This window comes from Myripristis murdjan, chromosome 7 (assembly GCF_902150065.1).
Source record: "Myripristis murdjan chromosome 7, fMyrMur1.1, whole genome shotgun sequence".
Taxonomy (NCBI): domain Eukaryota; kingdom Metazoa; phylum Chordata; class Actinopteri; order Holocentriformes; family Holocentridae; genus Myripristis; species Myripristis murdjan.
Genome location: NC_043986.1, coordinates 31,962,892 through 31,981,485, shown reverse-complemented (window position 1 = coordinate 31,981,485; position 18,594 = coordinate 31,962,892). Strand labels below are relative to the sequence as shown.

Below are 18,594 nucleotides of genomic sequence, written 5' to 3'. Positions count from 1 at the left end.
ATTTCATCATTGAAACAATGGTAGGTTTAACATAAGACAGTAGTAGATAAATTATTTTTCTTCTGGGATTATACAAACCTTCGTTCAGAGAGGATGTCATAAAAATCTCGAATATCCTGGCCAGATGCCTGCATTGAACGATAGAAAGCCATCTGACTTTCCTGATTGGCAAAGTCCACCTGAAAAAGAAGACAAAAAGTCAAAAGGGACATGATTTAGAAACTAGGAAGTATTAATGAAAAGAGACAATGCAATTATTATAATCTGTGATGTGGGATACTAAGTACACTGGATCACAGAGCATTGATGAGAATTTTAGAGCAAGTTTGATTTTGTATACCTTGATTTTATTGCCACCAATCTTCCATCCCTTTGTCTCTTTGACAGCAGCCTGTGCATATTCAATGTTGTTGTACAGGATGAGGGCCATTCCTTTCATTCTGTCAAATACAACCTGTGGAGTGAGAAAAAATTAGTCACATGTTGCCACAGGGGAGACAATGGGCAACTATAAAAGGGACAATGAACAGACTTACCTTGACAACATGTCCATAGCGGCAGAAATGGCGGGTAAGAAACTGCTCTGTGGTGTTTGACGCTAATCCATCCAACCAAACACAAGTCGTAGGCATACTCTTTCCAAAGCCCAGCTGAATAAAGGATTCACAATAGGATAACATGTCAGATCTTGATCGTTCTAGCTACATCAAACATTCAAACAAATAAGCAGGATTAAAGTAAATTCATGGAACTAATCCTCACATGTACTATTATTGAATGCAGTACATGATAAACCCTACCTTTAGCCTATTGTTGCCAAGGTACTCGCCATCCATTTTTTTTATAGCCTTACAGACACTAGCAATGTCACAGTACTGCAGAAAGGCATACTGTGGGGCTCCATTCACTTTCTTGATGTCAATATCCTTTGGAAACATAGTGAGAACATAAAGAGAAATTTATTTTCAACAACTATGACAAGCATGGTAATCTCAAATTGTGCAGCATGGTAACATGCAGATATACACCTTTCCACATCAACCTACCACTATTTCTCCAAAGCGCTGGAAGATATTAAGCAAATCATGGTAGCTGGTGGTCTTTTCCAGGTTTCCAATAAATAACGTCCGTGTGGCTTTTGGATGAAACTCATCTATCCTTTCATCCAAAGGACGAAACTCATTCTCACTTTCTGTTTCTGAAAATTAAGTGGTCATTATAAACACTGTATGGTTTGCCAGTAACCATGCCTCTGTGCTGTCATATAGCCATACAGTTAGAACTTACCAGGGCCATTCCAGGCAGTGACATCAATTTGCATGCCAAAAAAGAGCTTCCCTTTTGATGCTCCCAAGGCTTTCTCTTGGTCCTCTTGTTGGCGAAAGAACACAAGTCCATAGCGCTCCTCTGAGGCTCCATGGATTTGTACAGATGTGACTTTTCCATGTTTCTTAAATTCATGGAAGAGACCATCCTTGAGACTTGTATCTGCAGGGAATAGTTCAGATGTTAACTGTTGGTTAGCTGTGCCACCGGTGTTGCAGTTAAGTAATTGTGCTGCCAATGGCTACCACTGCAGCCAATGGTGATGATTTCTGCTAAAATGTTTCAATATTTATGGGGCATGCAGAAACACTACGATACTACAGGGTGTCCACAAAGTCTCTTTACAATTTAAAAAAATCAATTACAACAGCAATTGATGAGCTGTGAATCACATTTGTTCTATGTACTCAGTGGTTATCAAAGTTTTTAATCAAATTGGACATCAACAACCTGAAGCACAAGATCACTGATGCCATTGCCACCATTGATGAGGCTATGCTACAGCAAACATGGCAAGAAATCGAGTGCCATCTTGATGTGCTTCGTGCAACTAATGGTGTCCATATAGAGGTGTATTAAATGAGGCAAAAAACCTTAAATATCTACTCCTCATTTTGGAATAATTTCCACAGATTTGTCTATTCATTTGCTTTTGTAATAAATTTGTTAAATTGTAAAGAATCTTTATGTACACCCTGTATGTCTAAGCAAAAACCGTGTTGTGCTTGGATACAAGAGCAGCTTATAACTCACCTGTGGAGCGCACTGGAAGATTTTGGACCTTGATGCCAAAGCTCTTACGTGGTTCATCCTTGTCAAGGGAGGATAAAGGAAGTGCTGAAGGTGCAGGAACAGCAGCAGACTGCACTGAGCGCGCTGGGGAGTCATCACTCGAACTACTGCTAGAATCACTGTAGCAAGAAAGGAAAACAGTTGTAGAGATAAAACTGTCTGTGTGGTCGGCATCATTTACTATATTTACTAAATACATGGTTTAAAGCAGCTTAAAATTTCTGCCCTTTCTGTCAAGGGAAGAATGTGTTTGTTGTATTCAATTAAGTATTTTAGGAATCTGAAAAAGCTGTATGCTTGAAATCAGCCTGAGAACTTTAAACCCTGTATATGCAAGTACAACATATGCTGTAAGTTGTTGGAATGTAGTTGAAATGTGCAACTGTAACTGACTGTTGACATTTACAACCTAATTAATTTTATCAAGCTAGGTTCATTGTAGCGCAACAATCAAATAGCAATACTTAACTTCAAACGCAAAAAGAATGGCATTTGTACAGCCAAGATATAATTCAGATTTTAAACTGATTCTCTTCTTGGCTAACTATAAGCCACGTGCTACATTCTGGACACTGTAAACAAACCATAACAAACTTCAAATATACACAACTGCTATTTGCTGTATTAAGTGCTACTCCACTAATTAAAATTCTGTGATCCTTTTAAAAAATACTTTCATGGATTGAAATCTACTGTTTATGCATTGATATATAACTTTAAGCTCATATTAGTTAAAAAAAAAAAAAAAAAATTTAACAACTCAAACGTGACCAGATGAAAGGCTCAATTAAAGGCTGACAAAGACAATTTGATGACTTGTTTTGTTAAAGAAAGTATTATAGACAGCTTTCAAATTTGCACATACACATGCAGACCAGTTGCATTTGCATAAAAGCATAAGATTTGTAATACACTATGAAAGTGTCTTTCCAATCTAAAAGTGTGCAATGTCTTTCTCAAAAGGAGAAAAACACGTCCCTTTCTCTACCAATTCATGTTTATAGGGTACTGGTGTGCATCTAGCTCTCGTATTTATAGATGGTTTTACACTCGGGAGGGGGAAATTCACGGCCGTCTCTTGCACCTTTCCTCTCAAAGCAGATAAACCCTTTCCATTCCCATGCCTGTCTCGCTTCTATACGCTGTCTGCTGTTTGTTTCCTTCTCGGTTTCTCCTCCTGTGCTAAGACACTCCCGGAAGTGCTGCTGACGGAGCCTGGCCTGTGGGAGTGGGCAGACAGCCAGCACTGGCCAGAAATTTCCAGTTCCAACTGGATCTCACGGAGGGGGGGGAGCCATTACCCATCCACAGAGGTAGGCAGGCAGTGAGAAAAATATACCAGCCGTCTCCTAAAATTTCCCCCCATAGCACTACCCCATCAAACCACATGAGTCGCTACATGTGTTCAGAGCCTTTAAGAGTATGCTGTGCATAGGTGATGTCGAAAAAAATAAAAAAAATAATAAAAAAATAAAAGGGTGGTGGCGGGGGGTGCTTGTATAAAAATAGTGAGGTCAATTGCTCTCATCAGATCTTACTCATCTAGTGCAGCCCCACATAAACATACTGGTGTTTTCAGAAGTACAAACCTCGCTTATTAATTCATTTTTCTATTGGTACAAATACAAATGTTAGCATGCCAAAGCTGCACATGACTGTTACACCAAATCTAAAGATAAACTCACACTCATGTCATGAGTGAGACAATGTAAAGGAAACCAAAGACACAGACACACAGACACATGCAGTGCAGTTATGGATGTTGTATGCAAGTGGCTTGTCTAGCTTGTGCATTGACAAGACACAATTAGCTACTTATCATTCCTCCAAAAGAAGAGCAGAGATGATTAGAGACTGCATATTAATTTATTACTGAACCCTTTTCCCAAGTGTTTACAGTATTTCCGAGAGACTACATTTTCATTTTAGCTTGAAGTAAAATGGACCAACTTATCCAAAACTGTAACTAACAAATCAATGCAGATCCAAAACTGACATAACCAAGTGTGCCATTTCAGCAGTTACAAGCAATAGTTTCATTTTCCAATATCAGACTCATACAATTAGTTCTCTTACCAACAACCTATTGTAAGACAAAAGTAGCTTGCTGAAAAAAATTAAATCTGTCAATTTTAAAAGCTCCCTGGAAATAACTGTCTCCATTACAATTATTTCTTTGTCTTTGTAAGTCTATTAAGGACACTTGACATGTCACTTGACATGGCATGAAGAACATGTAACAATCACCTGAGTATTCCCCTTTAAATTCTAATCACAAAAGCTAATTTGTGTAAAGTATGTTTTTACTAGCAAAATGCAGAATTTCGTTGGTTCTTTTTTTAATGTCCTTGTTCTCTTAAAAAACAGTTTTATAAAATTGCTGTTAATTTCAACAATTCCTACAATCTTAATTCTTTATTCCATTTATTATCAACTCATTTATTTATATTACTATTCACTAATATTATTTCTATTTGTTTATGTGGGAGGGACAGCATATATTAATGAACAAAGCATTCCAATTAAGTACAAGCAAGTGCAGGTTAGGTGCAATGTAAATGTACAGGAGTTAGCAAGAATGCTGAATAATGAATGTTTATTCATGTATTTGCTGTTTCCCAAATACATATTTTGTAAATACAACATCTAATTAAGTCTAAAAATGTATTAATCATAACTAACAAATTTAGCTCATCCCTTCATAATACAAAACATACCTGAAATTGGGAGGACAATTAATTGTTAAATTTAGGTGCCTTTTGTAGGTTCTCTTAGCCATGGAAGTATGAATAAAACTGGATTTAAAAAGCTGAAGAATTCCTCAACTAGGCCAGTGTGGTGTTTGCCTATGCCAAATATGGATGTCTATAAATGCGCAGAAAATGGGAATAGGATGGGCTTGGTGTTTTGATTCCAGGCAGCGATGCCTCTGGCTTAGCCAGATGTCCCTGTGAGGATGACTGGCCACAGTCGTGGGTAGGAAGACCATGAAGGAGTGTGTCCTTGTTGTTGCTCTAGCTACTTCTACTGTTTGCTTGTGGTGCCTGTTCAGTGGGAGGAGGGGAAGAGAGATAGTGTGAACCTGGGTTGCACTCACCTACTGAACCTCCTTGCTGTTAAGTTAAAAGAAGTTAAAAGAACTGTCTGGCAATGGGAGATGTATTGGAGGAACCACGTGGTTGTCTGCAGCCTCCCCAGGCTGACAGTAGGGGGCAGCAGCAACAAGTGACCGTGGTACACATTACCATTTGTCAACATCTAAATTGTGAGAAAAAGTGCCAGAGGCTTACATAGGTAACTTTGTAGAATGGGCAAAATTGCATCAAAATTTTAAAAACAAAGAGCTGTCCCAAGCCTCCCAAAGATTCAGTACCTCCTCCAAGTCCCTCCCACCCACAGGCTCCAATTCTGATGCAATGGAGGAAACAGAAATTGGCATGACAGCTCCCCTTTCTGCCATTCTGTAGCTGTGGAAAGATGAGCTGAAGTGCCTTAGCTACACAGAATGAAGATAAGTTTGTTTGAGGGGAAGTGAACATGCCCAGTAGTAGTGCATGTGTGTGTGCACAAAGTTTGATTGGCACTGAGTTAGTAACGCTTCCTTATGGCGATTGGTTTGCTGATTCCCATTGAGCGGAATAAGATTAAAGCCCTAGGAGCAGCCTGGGAGACTGGGTTTTTGGGGTGCATTTAGTTTGGTTTATACACTCTGTCTATAATGGTCATCTGTCAAGACTGTGGAGAAAAAAAAAATCTTTAAGAGTGGGATGCACAAGCATAGAAACATTGACTCTGAAATTATAGGGTGTAATTTCACTTACCTGCCACTAGTGCTGCTGCTGGTACTGCTGACTGAGTCAGAGCTGGATGACCGGCTTCGAGAGCCAGACCCACTGTGGGAACGTGGAGGACGGGTGGCCTGGCTCACCAGTCTTTGAGGAGAGGGGTTTCTCGAATGTGTCGAGTGTGGAGACCGGCTGCGACTGTGGCGGTATGAACGCTCCCCACGTCGACCCCTCTCCTCTCGGTAAAGGTCCCTGTGAACCACACTTGCCAAAGTAAAGGGTTCCCTGGCACGAGACTCATAGCGAGGCTCTGGCGTCTCAAAGCGACAAGGGCTCCTGCTGTGGGAGCGGTAGAAGCCTACTCCACCAGATGTAGATCCTCCACTTCCTCCTGTCACGGTCCCTGCCGATCCACCTGTTCCAGTATTGCCAGCAACAGCACCAACAATAGTTCCACCAACTCCCGCTGAGACTGTTGTACTGCTTCCACTCGAAGTACCAGACCCACTCCCAGGTGTGCTTAGAGTCCTCTCTCTGGCATCACGATAATAGTCTGTTTCGTAGTGCCGCTGGCGTTCAAAACTGCTTCCAGGACGATCGTGATGTCCATAGGCACTGTGATCATATGCCCGATCCCGACTTTCAGCAGTTCTGAGTAACAGGGAGAGGGATGAGGGGAAGAAATAGAGAGAGAGAATATCACATTACACTTATATTTGACAAAAGCGTGACAGCTGCTAGCATCAGACAGTGAACAGTGAAAACCATCAAATATCTCTGGTGGGGTTTTTTTGTTTGTTTGTATTTTTTATTAAAATGTGGAAAGACAGGGCACGGAAGCATTTTGAGAAGGGTTTTAATATTTCATGCATTAAAAAGAATTCTTTGCCAGCCTACTGAAGCATTTCTGCTACCATTCTAACAAATATTTTGTAATTGTTTCAATGAATTAAAATGTCTAATTGATTGAAATTACTTGAGCATTCAATTGAGATTGCTGTTTACAATTTGGTAGTTTAATGGTATGGAATCAGATCATTCTGCAAGGATACCAAAGTTAAAAGATGTCTGTAATGACAATAAAGTAGACTAACTGATTCATGCATTTCTTGCACCATAGAAGTGTCAACATAAGCATCCAAACACTGGATTCTCGGTTTGCTTCGGACTGTTTTTCTGCAAGTATTGATATTTTCCCCTAAACTGTTAGGTGTGCAACAATTTGCACATCTCTTTTCTTTTCAGTCTTAACCATATAATTAACTAGTATGTTCTATTACATGCACAACAAACAAAAAAATCATATAAACCACTTATGGCACTTAAGAGATTTTTCAAAAATAGCACAGCTTATGTTTGGTCCATTCAGCATAATTTAGGGATTCATTTCAGGACATCACAGAGATTTGTGCTTAAAAAAGTCTGCTATCAAGTACTAAAGAGGTTGTTTTGGTGGTTTTCTACAAGCCTGCCTATGTGTCAATTATGAGCTTGCCAGGACCTGTATTCATGGTTAAGTGTAGGGGTCTTAGAATGATATTTTTTATATCTGAAACTGTGTTAGGATGGAAATTCTGACAGAAGCTCTGATTTGAGCATCCTCTTAGCGAATCAAGCAATCAAAAGTTTTAACTTGGCAACTGAACATTGCTGTGTTCTACCTTTCCCCCCATGGCAGAACACAAATTACTGCTGTTTGAATTAAAATTACATTGCATCGACAAATGCACTATCCTGTTCCAACAGAGGGCAGAGTATAGTTGGATAGAATAACATATCAAAACTCTTAACACACTGGCACCTTCAAGTTGAATGTACGATCACGGGGAAAAACAATACTGTACTTAAACTCTCTTCTATATTTTAGAAAGAGAAAGCATAGACTTTTACATACAATTTATCTTAAAGAAATTATTCCTATTTCAAAAGCTGAGACTGAGAGGATCTTTTTATATTCATCTTGAAACTTCTTGTATCTTGATGTACAATGCAATTCTCAGCCTTTAGCATTTTTCGTAGATACCTTTAGTTCTCTCTTACTGGTTACATATTTAAATATGGGATTTGAGTAATTCAGTTTTTTAGCAACAGCAAAATGTGACACTACAAACCAACTGAGATACGGACAAAGGCAAATAAAATAGTCAGAGGATAGTCAGATTATGGAATTATTGCACATGTTGATAAAACTGATATCATGCACCCTTATATGAAGACTTAAATGTACCCCTTTTCAGATTAGGTGAGCTTTCAGCCAGAGGCGCACCAATGCAAGAATGAATAACACAGAGTACAGATTTGTACTGACAAAGTATGAGATATTTGAGAGCCTGTAAATTCATTGGAGAGGATCGTGTCTGTGGTGTGCTACACTGATTTTCTGGGCAGAATGAGTGCATGGAGGGATGCATGGATCTGTTGATTTTGTTTAATATATTTATCTAGATGTTTTAATGTCTATTACGATTGATATCCTTTTATGTGCTGGGTTTTTTGTTTTTTTGTTTTTTTGTTTTTGTTTTTTTACCTCTTTCTGTTTTTAAGAGTTACAGAGATACATGACAATTAAGTACTGAATCTCGAATTCTGAAGAGCCTACTGTCATAGATAGGGCAACATACTTCTAGAAATCCACTGGCACTGTTGCCAAGTGTACATTTAGTAAGATGTTACTTGTTACTTTCCAGTAACAATATATGCTGTAGTTTTAAAATCAAATATGTCAAGTATTATGGTAAATGAAAAGACAATGTTCAAAATCTCCTACAGAGAGATAAAAATACAGGTTTAAAACAAAACTGTAGGCTCGTCTTCTCTCCACTATGAATTCAGACTGTTCTGATGTAATCATGTATAAAGTCAGGTATGAGAAAAGTGCCTTGTTAAATTCATCTGAAGTTAAGCACAAATAATCCATTTGTTTCCCTGCAGAAGAACTTTTCCTTGATCATTAATTAAAGCATCTAATTATTTTGGATATTTCAATGCTTCAGACCAACCAAGAATTTTCACTGATTTTTCCTTGCTGCTAAACTGTTGCTCCATCTGCAAAGAATTATTTGGAAAATCCTGAAGGACTATTCCTGAACGTGTGCAGGGTAGTGGCAAGCTACTGCTGTACGTATTGACAAAGTGGCAGCAGCGTTCTGTGCAAAACGATTGGGGCACGATACATTTCTTGAAGACAGAGTGTGCGGGAATTTTTTCTTCAATTACTTTGGACTTAATTGTCCCTTTCCGACGCACCTGCCCGAGAAATAGATGTGCGAAGATTTTTGCTGTCCTTGAAGACAGAGAGAAAAAATATCACAACTATGTTTTTCTTATTAGTTTTAGGACCAGAGCATTGTGCATATTTGCACATTTTTCCTTGTTTCCTTGTGTACGGTTTACAGCTTTCTCCAGCTATATACATTCAGAGGATGCTGATCAGATTATTTGTTGCTACTAGTGTTTAGTCCTGCCATTTACCATTGTTTCACTGTGCGCTTGTACTCCATACCATGACAGATGGTCTACAGGAAAAATAAATAGGCCTCAACTCTGAATTTTGTTTTCTGTCAGACAAGCTAACAATTAAGAATATGCAAAAGTACAATCTTTCAGTGGTTCTTGAAACATTTACAAAATCAAGTTTTTCAAAATAAAATCTCCAACACCCAGATATTTGACAGTTTTATGGAACTAAAACATTATTGTCAAAATGGCTTGACCTGAATCTTAAATATAGTTTAAGGAACCAAGCAAAATGAGTTACATATGAATACCAACTAGAGACTGTTGCCACTTCTCAAAAACTACAACACTGGCATCGTGCTCAGCATTTCTTTTTTACAGGTGTCTGCCTGTATTGATATGAAAATTTTATTGCACAATGTTCTTGGCCATAATTATCTCAATATATGATACTATCTTGATAGTATGAAAACCTTAGGAGGAGGATTTGACAGCACTGATGGTAATGCTAGTAGCGTTGATTTCTCGCTCAGAGCATGACTACCTCCACTTCGGTTACGACTATCTTTAGTCGTTTTAGTCATTTTACCCTATGGACCCTGATATAAAAATAGATTTTGGTTTGTGCTGCTTAGCTGTCATAATGTTGTAGGTAGCTTGCATGTTTACACCTATGACAAAAGATATCCGCCGAAACATCTCTCATGCTAAAGTGATTCGAGTCTACAAACCATCGTGCTCCAGTCTATTTTTTTAATAGGCTAAGATGTCAAAATTGAAGACTGACAAAGAGGTTCAAAATGATGAGAGTAAACTGTAATGTTAAAATACTTATACATTTTGTATCATAATTACAAGTGAATTATTGTGAAATTAAACTGCTCCTCATTTTGCTGAGGACCCCCTAAAGGACAACACTGCATTATTCTGACTGCCAGTGAGTTGCATGTTATCAGGGTGGTCATGGTAATAAAAAATTAAGGGCAATGTCAAAATCGTTATTGTTTTTTATAGTGACACATAGTAATAGGGCTACTTGTTACTATCCCATCCCTACTTGGTAAATGATCCACAAGATGAGTTTCTTAAGATCCACAACCTGCCTGGTACACTTTACAAAATGCATACAAACAAATACGCACACACACACACACACACACACACACACACACACACTTTTTAATCTATACTTTGAGGACTTCCTTAACCTTAAACCTTAATTTAACCTAATCCTACTAAAATCTTAAAACTACCCCTTTAAGAAGCCAAAAATATCATAATTCTGAAATATATTTCACATCTTTCCATACATGCAAGGACATTAACTTTATTTTACACTTTTTTGGTTCGGGCAAAAATTACCAAATGGCATTAAATTGCTGGATTTTAGTAGCTACAGGATCAATCTTTGTGCTGTATCTGGATAATAATAGAAATTTTGATCAATGATTGTCTGCATATGTAGCCTGCAGATCACAGATGGAGGCACGGTCTTTTGTTGAGTCCATCCACCAAAACACATATCGTTGTGCACCAGAACAAAAGATTGCATGCACATACTCCACTGGCTGTGAAGGATAAAATGGTTTTAGGTGAACCCGTGTCTATATTTCACTGCACCATACATAAGTACATCAGGGTGGGGAGAAATTCAGCTTATTTGATTTAATCATTTGTGTGCAGGATTCATGAATATCATCTACGGCACAATGAAATCTGCTGTGAAATTGATGGATTACCTTGACCCCTAGATGCTCTCAAAAATGCTAATTTGGCTGCACAAGCTTACTGGTCAATAGATAGCCTTCAGTTTCACTTTGCACAACACAGATTTTTACATTATTCATGGATCTTAAAATTCAGCTTCATTTTGGTCAGAATTTCTATTATTTCATTATATTATTCTTCTGTAGCGCATGCTAAATGCATCTGACATTATAGGAACGTATAATTACATGCAATCACTACATTAAAAGGTGTCTTTTGTATTTTCTTAGTCATCTACATCAGTAATGTGTTTCTTTTATTATTCTGTTATTCAAAACAACCTTCCTAAATGATGAGGAATGTTTTTGTTTTTTTAAATATATTTAAAATGTACCCCTAAAAAATGAGGACTGGGTCTCTTTAATGATAAACACTGCCATGCAAGCTGACAGTGTCGCTGTGTTTTTGTGCTTTCATATCTGGCTGCCAGCTCATTTTTGACATTCAAATTTTGACAGTGCACCCCGTGGCAAGCTTTACATTAGATCCCTGTCACTGAGGCTTTACTCTGCTCAACTGGAAACAAAGGAGCCTGGGGAAAATGTAATATTGATAGGACGGAGCTAAAGCCTGACTAACATACGGCAAGATTAAACTAGAGGCAGAATATCATCTATCACCTTTGACCTTGACAAACCTTGGATTTAGAAAGCAGATTTGTGAGAGTGAATATGATGCTGCCTTAATATGGTGCGCAGTAAATTCTGTCTCACCAGTTTAAAATGAATAAATAAATAAAAATCAAGGCATTAAAAAATGTGCATTACATAAATACAACAGTCCACAGCTCCAATCTTCATGTTACACTAAACCAGCCTTATATATAAATAGGGACATTTTTCAGTTTGATCACTTGTCAGATGAAAAATGCCTGCAACATCGAGCTATTCAGTGTAAGGACAGCAGAGGTTAGGAGCTGAGAGTGGGGTAAGGTGAGGAGGAGGAGAAAGGAAAAACAATATAAGGGAAGGTACAGAGTCTGCATACAGACAAACAGGCAGTAATAACACTCTATTTACCGGCTACTACGGTTAGTGGGGAAAATGGAGAGAGACAGGGGTTCAAACTAAGGGGTTAGAGAGAACAGCTAAAATACACAGGGCAGGACATACCAACCTTTTGAGAGAGTGGTAACTTGACCTATAATTCCAAATACAATCTAGGGAGATAGAACTTTGTGAGCAAAAAAATGGGCAAAAATTGTTGAGTGGGGGTAAAAAATTGAAGCAAAACTGTTCATGTTAGAAAACATAATCCTCATCAGCATGGCAGGGGACCAGGTGCATGGACGATCCAGAGTCGAAATGTTAATTAAAATTAATATATTCATCAAATTTGGTATTGTCCTTATCCAGCTTGATGCTCTGTACAACAGAAAAAGTCAGTGGCAGTACATCCATCCAAAAATTAATGTAGAAAATGAGTACAAAAATCCTGTCAATGTTGCACTTTGAGTCCAGTAAAATAGTGGTATCCAGGAGTTCATCTTCAGTGAGCTACGGTTTCACTGATTCCACAACAGCCGTGAATCTGTAGAGCAGCAGAAGCTGGTGGGAAAATTAAGTCTTTCATCTTCATTTGTAAAAGTCCTGCACGTCCCGCTTTGATCACACTCTGCACAGCAGTAAAAAAGTCTAATTCCATCGGCAGAGGGGGAAAAAAAACTTCTGGCCAACGCATATTCAGGGGAAAGATGATGTGTTTTACCAGTAATCCATGTTCTTGTTCACCTTCAGCACTGTATTCATTCCCAGGGGGAAAAATTTGTGGCAGTTTTGAAGCTCACAGATGTTCATGTCTGTAGTCTATCCATGATTCTCCTTCACAAGCAGAAGAGCCTGCACGCAGTCCAAATCTAGGCTACATCAGTGCAAAGATTTTAAATGCAGTTCATAGGCACCACACAGGCTTCTGATTCTGACTGCAACTGTATCCAAGGACAGTTTATTATAGTTCCAGATTGAAGAAGGGTGAGGTAATCCACAAGAGGTAAATAATCTCCAGTGACAGCGATGGCACCAGTTTCAAGTCACAAATTTCCACCTTGCTTCTTTGAGTTGTATGATCCAAACATAGTCCTGTGATCGTCCACGCCACATGTGCACGTCTGACTTTAAAAAGCAAAAAATAATCTCCAGAAAAATCATCATGAAGAAGAAAAAAACAAAAACAAAAAATTAAAATAAAAAAAAAAGTCATTTGCTCACCGTTTCTGTTGTCTACGAAGTTGGATCACCAGCAGAGGTCTCCCAACCCTCAAAGTGTAATGCCCTGATCTCAGACATAATCCCAAACAAAACCAAAAAAGAAAAGAAAGAAAAAACAACCCATACCTTTAGCATGATAGCATATCCTTTGGAAGTCTGGCCGGTATTAATCCAACAGCGGGTATACATATCCTGGGTAGGTTATCCACATGACTCCAGACCATGAGAAGTGAACACCTCCAGGAGAGGCACCCAATCACTGAAAACCCAATTTGACTAATCCAAACAATACTTGGCATGTCTTAAATGTATAAATGTGTGCTCTTGGTTGGTTTGATACATGATTATAATAAGGGTGACATATTAATCCACCGAGCAAGGCACGGTATATCCAGATTAGGGGAATCCCAGGGATGGCCGCTGGACCACTCTCTCTTTTTCTCTCTCCCTCTCTCTCTCTCTCTCTCCAGCAATCTCCAATAATCCTGGGAATTTTTACGATATCCAATATTTGCCCCGTATTTTCCGCAAATGATACATCCACCTCACAGAGATGTTTAAGCTCACAAAGATAATCCCCAAAAGCCATTTACCCTATTGACTATTCAAACAAGTGACAGCTACATTTGTGTGCGGAACGTACAAACATGCTCTCATTTATGATATATCTTGGTGTCTACCTTAAAGTGTGAATCCAAGAGTGATGGCAACACTCTGGGGACTTTACAGTGGATCCCTAAAAGATTACATTCCTGAGCATGAACTCCCTTTTCTCCTCTTTAACCCCCAAACAAGTAAATGAACAGATGGTGGAAAGATGCTTGGGGGTAAGGTGTTTACCAAGAAACCAAGGTTCCCCCTGCCTTCAGAGAAACTATGTCCACTTACCCGTCTAGTCTGCGTTCATAGCGTCCATCTCTGCTGTGGAGCGAGGCAGGGGGCCCGTACACCGGCCCCCCTGCCGCCCTCGTGAACCCTGATACATCCCGGCCACGAGAGCCTAAGGACAGACTATCGTCCAGCCCCCTCGCGGCACTAGGAATTGTGCCTGGTTCATTGTAATCAGTGCGCAGGTCTCTGTCCCCCATCTTGTTGATAGCATTGTGAGCCTTCTGAGCACTTTTGATGTCCACAAAATCCACAAAGGCTGCAACTCCACCTTCTGACCCCCGCTTAGGGAGGACCTTGACACTCTCCACCCGTCCATATCTATAGAGGGAACAATGGAAGGAAAACAAGATGATCACCTGGTGTAAAACAGCTGCATTATTAGCCTATATCTGAATTTTTAAAGAACTGGCCAAGCATGGGTTTCAATTCAAATTAATGCATTTTCTAATGATGCCATCATTTTCACGTTGCATAGTGTTGTCATTAGAGAGGGATTATTCAACCCAGAAAGATGGCTTTGCGAGTGATTTATTACTCTGTGGTGTTTACTTGCGAGGCAACAGTAACCCAGCAACTGGACTGGTAACCTTGGCACATTACATGTTAATAAATGCATACATTTCCCTACAATGCCTCAAGTATTTTCCTGAGGGGGGGAGGTGCTCTCTGAAGCTAGTGAAAGCGTTCACATGAGGCTGGTGCAGAATGCAAGGAGACGTGACATTTCCTGGTTCGCTGTTTGTAGGTTTCCACAATCCAGATACATTATGCATGTCTAGGGCTCCCTCTGTTTGACTGTAAGTGAACCACTTTTGTGCAGGTTTGCATCTTTTAATATAGAGCCTATTTATTCTTTTCCCAACAAGAAAAATAAGTGCTTAAGCTAAGCTTTTTTCCCTTTCTTTTTTCCAAATATGTATGAGTGCATACATTTTATTGTTTCATTAGTAAGCCTATAACTGAGAAAATTAGTGATGGATGTCATGATTGATGGGTAGCCTATTCTTTTTATATGAGCTTTGTAAGATATAGAATTGCAAAGCTCACATCACCTTTTTCCCCCAAGAAGTCAAAGGGATTAAAAAAAAAATCTTTCTGAGGACTATTTTCACTTGCTTGAAAGAGACAGTAGGGTGCCCATAAATTTATTGGTATGCCAGTTCCCAACATTGAATAGCCTCCGACGCCATTTTAGAAAAGCTGTTCACACTGCTTACTCATTCTGCCGTCCCCCATCTTCAATGACTTCTATCACACATTGGGCTGTCATGCACCTGCATACTCCGACTACCTCTGGTTAACACTGGAGCTGAGGCGGCAGCTGAAAAAGGGCTCCGCGACACGGTTTCTCTGCTGCTATCCCCACTGCTTCTAACATAGTGCCAGTTAACATGCCCCCAACTTATGCATCTTTAACAGGCTCATGTAAATAATGGGCAATGTGTAGCCTGTTATCAAGTGTTTTGCACGGTTGTATGGCAAGACACAAACCGCGGCTCCTCGTTATTGGCACGTCGAGACACAGTATCCCTCCACCAAATAATGAGAGAAAGGGAGCGAAACGAACAAAATTAGTCCGTTTATGTGCTATTTACAAGAGTTATGTGTTTCGGTGTATGCTGCAGGACACCCGTGCGTTTCGACTTTATGTTTTATTGGACAAACGTCGTATGATTTATGATGTTTTTAGCGTCTCCGGTCCGTTGTGGCGACGCACAGCACTGGTAAAGGGTAGGCGTAGTGATATAGGTGAGCTATGATGTTTTTTTTTCAGCAGACCATTCTCCTCTTGCACATACGGACGAGGGGGGGGGGGCTGCTTTTCCTTGACAGCAGAGCAACGACGAGCCCGGGGAGCGCGCAGACAACCGTGACAAGCCACACAAAAATTCATATTTACATTTTTTTCTCCCTCCGCTTCAGCAAACAAAACAAAGAGGTCGAGAGCCCCCCAAAATGAGAAATGCACTCTGCTTCAGTAGCATATGTCCAACAGAACATGTAGCACGAGCTCAACAAAAATATAGATCTTACGTGGGGTGATGATGATTTGTGCTGCTGGATTTTAACTGTTCCGTTTAGGCTATACAATTGAGCAGCACGGGGGAGTGGGGGTTACGTTACAATGTAGCATAAACAATGTGTATTTACTTTCGCCCACAGAGAGTAATCGATGCTACAATGTTGCACGTCCGTAACGCTGCACGCTGCTCGAGAAGTGCAGCCGGTTTGCAACAATGTTGCCGCGAGGACGGCGGCGTGATGTCGCTTCACCTTTGATGTTTCACTGAACGGTTAAATTTAAAATAAAAAAAGAAGCTTCCGTTACAGGTTTGTTAAATGAAGCATTTCGACGCGCAGATAAGTAGGCTAATTAACCACACTTTGTTGCCAAAAATGCACGTGTCGAGGGAATCCGTGACAAACTCACAGAAAGTCAGGAGAAACACCGGTGTTAGGCGCCAGAAAACACTCACCGTGGGTGTCAAAACCCTCTCTGACGGCTATGCCAAGGTACGGACTATTAAATGCACATCTTGTATACGGCTAAGGAGCAGCAGCCCAGCTCGTCGGGTAGGGCTAAAGTTTGTTTACACTGACGGTGTGCTGCTTGGCACCTACTCTACTGAAAAGCGTGTGCCTCGGCTACCAGGTGGGGAAGCTCCGTAACAGCCATATTACAAAAAAGGGCAGGTAAAACTACAGCGTATCGACAAGTTACGACGTGCAAGTTCGCGACCGTGCCAAAATGCCAAAACCATATGCCAGCTAGCTGGTTGTTTGGAGCGTGCTAGCCGTTTCTCCACTGCTGAAAGCCAGTGGTGTGTTGTTGGTTATGGAGAGCTGACAGCACAGTTGCCAAATAGCGCTTGGCTACAGGGGGAACCTCCTGCTTCATCCTGACTTCATTAAATGTGACACAACAGAGATGCTGGCTGTGGTCTCGGTGTTAACATTAGCAAATCACACACACACCGCTCATCTGTGTTTCTACTCACCGCTTGAAGTGCTCAATGATTTTCTCCTCTCGCACATTTTCGGGTAAATTTCCCACCCATAAATGTCTGGTTTCCCGGACCATACTGTGTGCTCCTGTCCCCCGATCATACAGATGAGTTTGCTATGTCAGTTTCTTCCCGTGCAAAATAGATTTGGTTTGCAAAATAAACGCCGGACGAAAAAAATACTCCGCGCAAATCATAGGCTGGTCGTAATGACCCAATGTAAACCATTAGGTTGGATCCCCGCACGCTGTTTGATACTCTTCACTGTTAAAAGCGCGATCTTGCACCTCGTGAACGCGCCCCGAAACTGTTCCCGTGACTAGGCGCGTCCCTGACACCATGCGACCTTTGGGTGTCGAAAGAAAGCTTGTAGCTTCCTAAAAAGATGCAGCAACTTCGGTCGTAATGAGAGGCACACCGCGCAGGCGTGGCTTTGTGTGTGAACTTTTTTTTTCTCCCCCCGATGAGATCGTCTAGTCCATGTGCGCATGCGCGAGAAAACCCCTGGTTGACTGTTGGAGCTTTGACATCTGAGACGGTTTGACTCACAGGAGGATCCCATGGGTGTCAGTGGGTATGGCAAGGTGAAGTCCTTTTCATACCTCTGCCTGAGTGAGGCCAAATTTAGATCTTGTCGTTTGAAGCAATACAATGGAGAGCAAAGATCAAGTCAAAATCGTCAAAATTATATCAGAATGAGAAATACTTTATTGATCCCTGAGGGGAAATTGGGTCAGTTGCAGTTGCTCAAATTCTCAAGAATTAAATTATAAGAAATAGAAGAATAAATTTTAAAAAAGAAAGTGTGCACATTTGAAAGCAATTCAAAAAATCATACTAGTAGAGTACTTAGGACAGGTTATTCCTACAACAGTTTGGTGAACTGTGTAACACTGACAAAAAAAAATGTCTTAATTGTCTGCAGTAGCTCTACTTGTCCTCAGACATTTAGTCAACATAAGTGGTTTTAGTTTTGGTCAAATGAGGGATTTTGCTATGCATCAGGGTTTAGTGACTTGACTCGCATAGAAAGTGATAAGTGATAATCCTGAAGGCTACTCAAACTGAGGCGTAAAAACTTCATGTTGAAGATGTTGAATCCAAACAAAGAGGGAACTTGTACGGGTGCCTTTAGGAAACAGGAAGCTAAGGGTCTATTCTTGGAAAATGTGAATGGTGAGGGTTTAGCCTATATGATATGACCTCATCTGTCTCAGGAGAAAAATATGCTTCAGCTCACAAAACATAAAGTCCCGGTTGGCTATGGATTATTTCTCTGAAGTCAGTGGAGCATGGTTATGTAAAGAGTGATCACAGAACAGATTACAGGCTAGATGCCTCTGGCAGCTGTCTTTAAGAGAGCAC

General features: G+C 40.1%; 1 protein-coding gene across 1 annotated transcript in view; it reads right to left on the bottom strand.

Annotated features, from left to right (window-relative positions):
- The window catches only part of spen (spen family transcriptional repressor), a 28,979-nt gene extending 11,673 nt beyond the window's left edge, over nt 1-17,306 (bottom strand). The window contains exons 1-10 of the mRNA XM_030056026.1: nt 17,224-17,306; nt 14,222-14,542; nt 5,940-6,554; nt 2,080-2,237; nt 1,288-1,488; nt 1,047-1,198; nt 801-926; nt 537-650; nt 341-454; nt 79-179 (exon numbers count right to left, since the gene is read on the bottom strand). Of these exons, the coding sequence (XP_029911886.1) occupies nt 79-179; nt 341-454; nt 537-650; nt 801-926; nt 1,047-1,198; nt 1,288-1,488; nt 2,080-2,237; nt 5,940-6,554; nt 14,222-14,542; nt 17,224-17,306 (1,985 nt within the window). The remainder of the gene's footprint in view (nt 1-78; nt 180-340; nt 455-536; nt 651-800; nt 927-1,046; nt 1,199-1,287; nt 1,489-2,079; nt 2,238-5,939; nt 6,555-14,221; nt 14,543-17,223) is intronic.
- Between the last annotated feature and the right edge of the window lie 1,288 nt (nt 17,307-18,594).